At 36.4% G+C, this 11,287-nt stretch overlaps 1 protein-coding gene across 4 annotated transcripts; it reads right to left on the bottom strand.

The window, feature by feature from the left end:
• Positions 1 to 1,671: 1,671 nt before the first annotated feature.
• Positions 1,672 to 6,429, bottom strand: LOC105140559 (uncharacterized). 4 transcript variants are annotated; one of them, XM_011047429.1, is made up of 13 exons: positions 6,089 to 6,429; positions 5,613 to 5,705; positions 5,285 to 5,524; positions 4,022 to 4,336; positions 3,748 to 3,880; positions 3,520 to 3,656; positions 3,343 to 3,434; positions 3,089 to 3,260; positions 2,912 to 3,003; positions 2,723 to 2,829; positions 2,502 to 2,593; positions 2,307 to 2,400; positions 1,672 to 2,198 (listed from the first exon to the last, which is right to left on the bottom strand). In XM_011047429.1, the coding sequence occupies exons 1-13, from the start codon at positions 6,338 to 6,340 to the stop codon at positions 2,194 to 2,196; spliced, it is 1,824 nt and encodes a 607-aa protein (XP_011045731.1). In that variant the 5' UTR covers positions 6,341 to 6,429; the 3' UTR covers positions 1,672 to 2,193. The 4 variants fall into 4 exon arrangements, with proteins under 4 accessions (XP_011045731.1, XP_011045732.1, XP_011045730.1 ...); XM_011047430.1 differs by having other exon boundaries at positions 3,748 to 4,162; positions 4,304 to 4,336; XM_011047428.1 differs by having other exon boundaries at positions 3,748 to 4,336.
• Positions 6,430 to 11,287: the final 4,858 nt, after the last annotated feature.

Raw genomic sequence — 11,287 nt, 5'->3', positions numbered from 1 at the left:
GCAATAATTCTACCATGTATAAAGACTTTAAGAAAGCATGGTACAAAAGTTTGAAATGATAGACATTGGTTAAATGACACATTTTCTTGGCTTAGAAGTGATGCAAAAAGAAAGAGGGATTTTTGTATCTCAAAGCAATTATGCCAAAGATATTCTTGAAAAATTCAAAATAAAAAGCTGCAATTTGGTATTAACTCCAATTGAGAATGGAGTGGAATTAAGAAAGAGTAAAGTTAGAAATGTTGATCCAACCTACTATAAAAGTTTAATAGGAAGCTTGAGGTACTTGACATGTACAAGATCGGATACATTCTATGGAGTAGGACTTATCAGCTGATGTATGGAGACACTAGATCAGTCTCATTTAAATATAGCCAAGAGAATAATCCACTACATTAAAGGAATCATAAATGAAGGTATGTTCTATACTTCAAAGTAAAAACTTCAATCTTATTGGCTATTCAGATAGTGATTGGGGTAAAGATCTAGATGAAAGGAAAAACACAATAAGATTTATCTTTTTTATGGGAGTTACATCTTTTACATGGTCATCCAAGAAGCAATTGATAGTAACGTTATCAAGCTATGAAGCTGAGTATGTTATTGTCTACTCAGTTGTATGCCATTTAATATGATTACCGAATATGCTAAAGCATGTGAGATTTCCTCAAGAAAATCCTACAGAGATTTATGTTGATAATTGATTAGGGATTGCATTAACAAAAAAACTCAGGCTATCATGAAAGAAGTAAACACATCGATACACACATCGATACACATCATCACTTTATCCGAGAGCATGTGAAGAACAAAGAAGTCGAACTGATATTTTGCAAAACAAATGGTTAAGTTGTAGATATCTTTACAAAGCCATTAAAATGTGAAATATTTATCAAAATAAAGTTCATGTTTGGTATGATATCTCTTGATTGAGTTTAAAGGAAAAATTTGTTGTAATAAACTCAATTTAAAAAGTAAAAAATGACAACCACTGACTGCAATCACCGACCACAGCCGCCAACTGCTTTCACACCATTACCAACCATTTATGTTCACACTTGAAATTTAATTATTATTATTTTTAATTTTAATTTGTATATAAACAGACAATTAAAGTTTATACTATAGCGTGAAAAATATAAGGGATAAACACTAAAAAAAAAAAAAAAGAGGATGAGTTTAAAAAGCTTTTAGTTATTTTTAAGCTTCTTATTGTTAAAATTAAACAATGTATTTTATCGCTCACGGTGTTTCAAAACCACCACCACTAATCTCTCCCACCAACACCAAGGACATTCTCTTGAAGTATTATTGCAAGCTTCACTAAATGAAAGATGAACTAGTGATCACCTTTTTTAGATGGAAGGAAATGACTGCAGTGAATCAGGCTAGGTCTAAATCCACGCTCTCACAGCCTATAAAGTGCACCTTGACAAGCTGCTTATCCAAAATCAACAAGAAGTTCAGATGCCAGGCACGAGTTAACAGAAGCAAGGGTTACGATGTTACTGGAAAGCAGTCTTTCAGCATCTTTTGTGTTTTCTGTAGTTGAAGGACAATTTTGGCTGAGACAAACATGCAGCCAAACTGCATATCACAGTTTTCGTAACTATCAAGCATTCCATTGTTGTATTCATGAATCGATCTAGGACATGATGCTGAGAGCACGAATCCAAGTTCTGAGGAGTTCATTTTTGCATAACTTTTCATTGGTTCAAACATCTGCAAACACTGATCCAAATTTCTAGTTGAAGAAACAAGAAACCCTGTCAATATGTCACCAATAACCCGATCGCGAAAATCGAAGAACTCCTTTGAATGGAACTGCGTCATTTACTTTTCCATTAAGTAATGCAAAAAGAAAATGCAGGTGTAACCCAAGCAGTGAGCTTTTTTCAACAGATCTGACCTGATGTGAGGCATTCTATGAACCATAGAGCGAGAATATCCATTACCTTACGATCAGCTAGCGTTATTAAAAAATAGGCTTTAGAACATCTCCTAATCTGACTATATGCAAAACACACGTTGTCCATCTCTATCAGACCACTTTAGTGAACATTATATTACGTGATAGCACAATCAGTTCAAAATCTGAATGGCTAAAACTTTTCTGAAGGTCTCCAAGTAATAAATGCCGCGAGCCTAATTCAACCCTGAATTAGTTAAGAGTGCCTTATGGTGCTGCACCAGTCATCCTACATAGCAGTAATTATCCATCTTGAGGATCAGTTTATATATATATACAAGTTGTGCCACACCAAGCTCAAATATATAGAGATATAATTAACAACAACCAAATTCACCTTTGTGATATTTGCGTGAAGCTCTTCTGCTGCTTGAGCCACCATCTTTCACACGACTGTGATGGTAATCAGATCGGTGTGATTCTTCATGTGCCTGAATGAGGAAGTAAGTTTTTCACATAAATAAATTCCTAGAACAGATGGGAGACAGAGAAGATACTCTGTTAGGGGATTTTCAACAGAATATAATAATACATCATCTGACGCAGAGCGCGGATGATCCCTGGATGTGTAATCCTGGCCATATCTAGAAGGCATCCTCCGATCATCCCCTCTATCAAGCTCGCCTGCAAGAAATGAAGTTACCCGAGCAGAGTCCAAAATATAACAGAAACCCAAATAGAACATTGCTTACTGTATAAATAACAAATTATATATATGTATCAGACAGTCCATGAGAATTCCTATTCACATACATCCCCTGGATGCCACAGTTGATGTTCTAGTGTCAGAGAGTCCACTATAATTCCTGGCAGAGGTACTAGCACCTTCGCCAAAGCCAGTTCGAGAACTTTGCTCCTGCCTGACAAAATAGATACAAAATTAGGTAAACAAAAGAAAGCAATGAAGTTGTGCAAGGGCAAGGCTGTGTTCAAAATGTGCACCATTGTGAATAATTTCTAGAAGAATTCTCGTGATCAACACGAGCTCTTGATCGTTGAACGAAAGGTTCAGTACTGCGAGGGCGAACTTCCTCCTGATAAGAACAAAGACAGACTAAACAAGGTCACAAATGGATTTGACAGTCGCATATGAAGAAATGTTTTTGACAAGATGCTGACCATTGAAGAATGAGGACGTATAGAACCAGAAGTGTAATTGTAATCACGGCTATGACTTTCATAATAGTTTGAAGGCTGTTTGGTATTTCTTTCATAAATGCAGTCATTGTGACGAGAAGGTCTGTGAGCATCCCCTTGTCCTCCATAGCCAATTCGAGAACTATGCTCCTTCCTGACAAACTTGATGCAAAATTAGGTAAACAAAAGAAAGAAATGAAGTTGTGCAAGGGCAAGGCTGTGTTCAAAATGTGCACCATTGTGAATAATTTCTAGAAGAATTCTCGTGATCAACACGAGCTCTTGTTCGTTGAACGAAAGGTTCAGTACTGCGAGGGCAAACTTCCTCCTGATAAGAACAAAGACAGACTTAACAAGGTCACAAATGGATATAACAGTCGCATATGAATAAAATTTGTTGACAAGATGATGACCACAGCAGAATGAGGACGTTTAGAACAGATATGACTTTCATAATAGTTTGAAGGCTGTTCGGTATTTCTTTCATAAATGTAGTCATTGTGACGAGAAGGTCTATGAGCAGCAGCTCGAGTAATTCCTTGAGATGGAACTGTCAAGTAAACACAGAGTAATAAGATGAAGAAAAGAGAACGTTGGGGGAGGTGGGGTACTGCTACTAAAATGATTAAGGTAAGACATACCAGAAGGTCTTCCAGTATTTAATCTCTCCGGCGAAGGAAACTGCTTTTTCCTTCCGACACTATGGGATACTGCATTTCTATCTCCAGGGCTAGATGATTCTCTAGGACCACCATTATATGGTTTACAACTTGTCTCGCTTCTCTCACTACGATCTATAGCACTATGAGCATCTGTGTGAAAGCGATGAGAATCCTGTTGAACTTCGTTTCCCCGGCCAATTTCCTGCGCAACAGAACTACTGGCTTGAGCAGTACCTTCTGAAGGAATTCTCACCTCACTTCTCTCACTATGATCTATAGCACTAGGAGCATCTGTGTGAGAGCGATGAGAATCCTGTTGAACTTCGTTTCCCCGGCCAATTTCCTGCGCAACAGAACTACTGGCTTGAGCAGTACCTTCTGAAGGAATTCTCACCTCACTTCTCTCACTAGGATCTATAGCACTAGGAGCATCTGTGTGAGAGCGATGAGAATCCTGTTGAACTTCGTTTCCCCGGCCAATTTCCTGCGCAACAGAACTACTGGCTTGAGCAGTACCTTCTGAAGGAATTCTCACTCGCGGTTTTGCTAAATCTGCCCACGCTTTCACCTGAAAAGAATGGTCCTTCTTTATAAGCCAGCACCACTTTGCATTGACATAATTATAATGCAATATATCACCAAAACATTTTAGATGTTAAAACTTAAAATCAGCATTTACTCTCCCTCTGATGTTAGACCAGAAATAAACATAATGTCTTGTTTAAATGGAAATAACGATGACACAGCACTCGACTGAGAAAATCATGCAATGTAACTGACATTGAAGACAGTAAACAGCAATTGTCTTACCCTTTCATCTCTGAAGTAAAGCCCAACAACATTAACACCAGTAACACAAGTCGCTGCAGCTTCATGAGTCTCAAATGTTACATAACAATAATTTGTTCTTATAGCAGAAGGTATGTGGCGGGCAAGTTCAACCTTTACAATCCTCCCAAACTCCTTAAGATGCTTCTTAACATGTTCTTCCCTCCATGCACGAGGTATACCATCTAGATATACTCTCTTGACCTAGAAAGAAGAAAATCATCTAGCCATACTTATGATATATCATAACATTCCTATATTTGTATAATTCCAACAAGTTCATAGGAAAGAATTGCGACTCGAAAACAAAATCTCTTATCATTTTAATTCAAAAAATACCTCAACAGCTTCATGCAAGATATCATGAGTTGAAAAATGCATCCCCTGGAATAATAAATGCGTTTTGTATATCTCATCACAAGGATTATTTTCCTTAGTACGTTTTCTAAAACCAATTCCAAATAATCAAGAGAAAGAAATTGTGTTCAACCTTTCTGCGTATTAATAAAGAAAATATTTTTATGTAGAGACAAATGACTATCAATTATTTTCCTGTGCTGGGAAACTTAAATGTTAGAAATCATTCACTAAGTTATCAGGACTTGAAGTGATATAAATTAGACCAAGGCAGCGGAAAAGATCAGAGGAATACACAAGAACCTTTACATGTAAAAGAGAACATACATACATGTGACATAATTTCGTCATTCCCACTAACATATTTGCGTGAAAAATCAGCCTTGGCAGCTCGATTCTGACCAAATGAAACGTTCTCCTTTTTCAAGAGTTCAAGAGCTTCCGATGCATCTTTTCTGGAACGGAAATCCAGATGAGCATATCCCCGGTTCTTCTCCTTGTTTTCTCTAGCAGGATTCAAGGTCAAGACATCATAGTTTTTAACACCATATTCTGCAAGCTTGTCTTCCAGCTACACAGCAAAACAACCCAACAGGAGTAACTAAAATCTGAACCTTCCCTCCAAAAGTGGAAATACAATTCAATAACAAAACACTCACATCATCCTTCGTCCATTCCTTGCATATATTCGGAACGTAGAGAGTTTTACTGCCATCTTGGATTTGAGCTGTCCAACATCTCTTGTCATTAATCTGACAGTTAAAACATCAAAGTCACATCTAAATACGTTATATATGGAAGCAAGGAAAGAAAAATTATGGAATAAAAAAGCATGGCATAAAGTAGCTATAGATGAGCAGGAAAATAATCCAAATACTAATATTGAACTAGTACAAGAAATATGGCTTGAAAATTGCTTTTCAATCTATGTGGCAGAACAAGAAGTGGCAGCCTGAAAAACATGAAGATAGAAACTTTCTATACTCTACGAAGCATCAAATCAGCATCTAATGCAAGCTCTCATAAAATGAAGAAAATCATCTAAATCCATTTTGGATTCACAGTTTTTTTAAACAAACACATTGAACTAGTTAAATGAAAACACACGCAATAAAAACATAGAAGAGAACCATACCACTGGATCTGAAATTTCACAGATAGCACGACGGGCCAGCTCAACAGTTGCAAACGTCAAGAAAGCAACCCTCTTTTTGGATTCGGAGTCCCAACTTAGTCTCACTTTAGTCACCTCCTCCACCCCACCAAAAACCTTCCTGAGATCCTCCTCCTTAGCATATTTATCTAAACCTCCAACAAAGACCTTAAATCGCAGATCTTGACGCTCTTCAACTTCATTGCTCACTTCTTCCACTTCACGTCTTTCCATATTCTCCCTCTTAACTTCCTCTGTTATACCAATAGAATGTCAAAGTATAAACACTAACCATATCCATTTTTCTGTTCTAACCATAAAAATGAAATTGGAAAACAACTCTTTCCTCGTTAGTCTTTACCTACGTGGATTCTCAATCAATTCTCTCGCCATCAACTTTAACACAAACATAATTATTCTAGACATGCACAGAAGGAAAGTAAAAGAAAACTTGCAGAATATCGAAGAACTTGACATGTTCCTTTACAATCAAGATTCAAGATTCTTGTTCAAGAAACTACACAAAAACAAAAAGAAAGGAGGAAGTCCTATCACAAAAACACTAGCAGAAACCAAAGAAAATGATTGACATATAGCATAATTCAAGCCACAATGCGTAAATTGTGTTCTCTGGTTCCACTATATAATAATGGCAAGCAAACTAGCAGTGCTCATTGAGAAACTATATATGTTACCATCATCAGAAGGTAGAGAAAGATTGTTCGGAGGTGCTGCTCCATCATTTGGAGGTGGAGGTGGTTGGATCTTTTTGGGACGGGTGTCGGCGGCTCCAGTAGAGAATTGTTCCACTGCACGTGAAGGCATTTTTCTCTGTTACTTCTGTTAGTTTCTTGAACTCTGAAGAAGCTGCAAAGTTATGCTTTGTAACTGAAAAAAATACAGAGAATTAAAGAGAAATAAGGTTTTGATATTTCCTTTTCTTTTAACTTGTTTCTTGAAGGGAAACAAAAGTTGCGGAAAACTGATGATGCATGATCGTGAAGCTTGTCAACTTTTTCACAGAAACAGATTTGGACTGTTGGTTTTTAGCTTTTCAATGAGGACGTTCCTTTGGTATCACAGATAAACGCTAATGGGTCGAGCCAGATACACAACAACGTTTTTCTATGCACGTTAGACTTGACAGAGAAAAAGGTTGTCGCATGAAGTGGTGGAACCGTGTAAGTAGCTGTGGAAACGCAGTGCTCTCTTTTGCTTGGTTTTTGCCTAAGCACTCTTCCTTTAACTTGCACTGAAAATCCATAATAAATTGTTTAAGACATGCTTTTCACCATTGTTAGGTCTATTGAATCGAAGCAATAGGTTGGTAGTCTCTACTGAGTTTTCTGTTGTTGCAGGACAATTTTGGCTGTGACAAGCAGGCAGCCAAAATGCTCATCGCAGTTCTCAGAAGAATGATCTATCAAGTGTTCTATTGTTGTATTTATAAATGAATCATTAACATGATGTAGAGACCAATAATCCAAGTCCCAAGGAGTTCTTTTTTGCATAATATTTCAATTGTTTGCACACCGGCAAACACTGATCCAAATTTTCAAGTAGAAAGAAACAAGACCAATGGATCCTGTCAATATGTGATGTTGGGGTTTTGAACAATTAGATCACACTCAAATTTTTCCGAGATTTCGCAGGTATGGGGGCCAGCCCTCTTCGTCGGCTCACATCGAGAAAAACTTTGAAAAAAGCCCAGAAGATAGGATTTGATTTAGTTATTTTACTCTCCTGTTAAATTTCGGGTTTTCGACCTTAATTTCAGTTTTTTTCCTCATATATGTTGAGGGATTATGTCGCAGACATAATTAAAGGATCTAACCGTGTTTTATTACTGAATAGTTTATTCTCTAATTGTTTGCCTCTCCATAAAGGATTACAATTCTGTTTTAGAACCCTTTCAGAAATTCTGGTTCGGCTATGTCAATATGTCACCAAACTAGTCTAATCATGCACGGCACAATTTCTAGTGTCCAGCAATCTAGTCTCCTATTACCGAGGGACATGTCCATGGAAAATGTATCAGACAATCTAAAACAAGCACGAAGAAAAAAAAACCCATAGATATAAGCCCATAATCCAAGCAGAGAGCTATATGAACTGAGCAGAGGTCTTGCACTGTTGTACAGAGACATAACAATAATCAAATTCTCCTCGGATATATTGGTGCGAACCTCTTCTGCCTTTGCCTTCCAACTCTATGGGGTGCTGCATTTCTATTTCTAGGGCTAAATGATTCTCTAGGACCACAATTATATGGCATACAACCTGGACCCCTTTTCTTACCACGATCTGTAGCGCAAGGAGCATCTGAGAATCCTTTGGAACTTTGCATTCCCGGCCAATTCCTGTGTGACAGAACAACTGCCTTGAGCAATACCTGCTGAAAGAATTCTCAATACTGCCCACATATTCGCCTGAAAAGAATGATCCATCAATACTGCCCAGTATACCAAACACTACCATAAAGTAGCTACAGATGAACAGGAAAATATCCCAACTACCAGTACAAGAAATATGGCTTGAAAATTGCTTTTCAATCTAGGTGACAGAACAAGAACTGGCAGCCTGAAGACATGAAGATAGCAACTTTCTATACTCTACAAAGCATGAAAGCAGCATCTAATACCATTTTGGATTCACAATTTTTATAAACAAACACATTGAACAAGTTAAATGAAAACACAATAAAATAAAGAAAAGAACCATACCACTGGATCTGAGATTTCATAGATAGCATAATTGGCCTGCTTAACAGTTGCCAACCTCAGGAAAGCAACCCTCCAATGGGATTCGGGGTCCTGACTTAGTCTCACTTTTGTCACCACCCCCACCTTATCAAAATCGTTCCCGAGATCCTCCTCAGTAGCATAATTATCTAACCCTCCAACAAAGACCTTAAATCGCACGTCTTGACGCTCCTCTACTTCATTTCTCACTTCTTCCACTTAGTGTCTTTCCATCTTCTCCCTCTCAACTTCCGCCATGTATTCTTTTTCCATTCCCTAAGCAACATTTCCATCAAATCTCCCTTGACCGCCTCCTTCTTCAAAGTCTATACTTCCCGTTCCTACAATTGCACCCCCATTTAGCTCCTTCGCTATAAATGTGATAAGCCCCAATTTGAGACAAATTTACAATAACCCAAACACAACATTGTATTGATGCCAAAGCTTAAACACTAAACTTATGCATGTTCCTATTCTAACCACAAAACTGAAATTGGAAAACAAGGCTCTCACAATCAAGATTCAAGATTCTTGCTCAAGAAACCATACCAAGATAACCAAAAGAAAGAAGAAAAGCTGATCATAAAAACAATAATAGGATCAATAGAAAAATCATTGGAATACAATACAATTCAAGTCACAATTCCCAAATTGTGTTTCTTTTTCACTCTATCTTTCTTTCCTTTTCTTTTCATTTTCACTATACCATAATGGCATGCAAACTGCCAGCAACTATGTGTAGCTTCATTAGAAGGAAGACTCTGAGGTGCAGCTCCATCATCATTTGGAAGTGGTAAAGCTGGTTGGATCTTTTCTAGAGGGATGATTGGGGAGGCTGTAGTGGAGGGTTTCATAGCCTGCAGAGGCATCTTTTCTATTATTTCTGTTAGTTCCTTGAAACCTGAAGCAGCAAAGTACTTCGTGACTAGAAAAACGATTCATGGATTTCTTCTCCCTTCTCAACTTCTCGGGAGGGTTTACTTTTGTTTTTCAAAAAACTTTACAAGAAAATTGGTATAGTGATACGGTGTGGATTTTGAGTTTTTCATTGTCGATAGGGCCCTTTTAGAGCACATAGAAGGGAAAATGGGCTGCAGGTCGCGTGGTTTCTCTTTGAGCAACTCCAGAATTTGAGCCTTCTCAAGCACCAGAGTGAGATGTGGTATTAGCTTGTGTGTGGTTAAAACAACATCAAAATGCAGGTTCTAAGGGAGAAAACCAGGCTGTAATTTTCTGCTGAATAGCATGAACAAGAGGAGATATACACCGTAAAAACTATCACACTTTTCTTTCTTTTTTCTCTCGTACATCTCCAGAACTTTCAGATATATATACAAAAAACCAACATATCTTAGACTTACACTTTTTCATCTTAATCACTTTTTAATCTAATTATAATTACTTTCTTTCACCTTTTAATCTAACTATAATTAATTTCTTTCTAACATAAATTAAAGAACCAAAGTAAAAGTTAAATAGTTGTCGCAGTAACTTACTAGTTACAGCATATTAACTTTAATATTAACTCGTAGTATATTTTTCAACTTTTAAAATTTATCTAAGCTTGAACTCCTAGTATATTTTTTAGCTTTTAAAATTTATCCTTTGACAATGTTTTTGTAAAGATATCAGCCACCTACTCTTCTGATTTGCAGAAATCTATAATAACCACTCTTCCTTAATTTGCTTTGTGAATGAAATGTTCATGTGCAATGTATTTGATTCTACTATGAAAAACTGAATTCCTTGCCATTGTTGTAAGTGATTTATTATCACATTGTTAATGTTCTCTTCTTGCTTTTCAACTATATCTTTTATAATTCTTCTTCACCAAATAGCTTGTTGAATAGCTGAACTAACTAAAACATATTCAACTTCATCAGATAATTGAGCCATTAAATATTGTTTTTTCAAACACCAAGCAAATACACCTGCACTAAAATTAAAAAACAAACATAACCTAAAATAATTTTTATATCATCAACATATCCAATTTAATCTCAATTACAAAGTCTAATTATTTTCAATTGAAAAATTCTGTCAAATCTAATTCCATACTTGATAGTGTCTTGTATCTAACACCTTTTTAGTAGCTTTAGGATGAAAATGACTTAGAGAATTCATGAATCTAGAAAGCAAACTTGTTGCAAACATTACATTAGGCCTTATAACTGTCAAGTACAATACATTTCCAATTAAATTTCTATAACAAATAATATTCACCTTCTTTTCTTTATCTTTCATTAACTTTTTATTCATCACTAAATTGAGATGTTTTGAAATAACTGAGTAGAAAAAGTCAATAAAGCCTTTAAAAGCTTAAAAGTAGGTATAAATGAATAAGGGGTATTGTAATAATTGAATAAAAAGTTAATAAATATAAATTAAAAAAAAAAAAGAGAAAATTGTGTTTTTAGAGAGAATCGTGAGAGGGAAAGAA

Source organism: Populus euphratica, unplaced genomic scaffold, assembly GCF_000495115.2.
Source record: "Populus euphratica unplaced genomic scaffold, PopEup_1.0 scaffold107.1, whole genome shotgun sequence".
Lineage (NCBI taxonomy): Eukaryota > Viridiplantae > Streptophyta > Magnoliopsida > Malpighiales > Salicaceae > Populus > Populus euphratica.
Note: the sequence above shows the minus strand (reverse complement) of the source record. Positions and strands in the feature narration are given on the sequence as shown.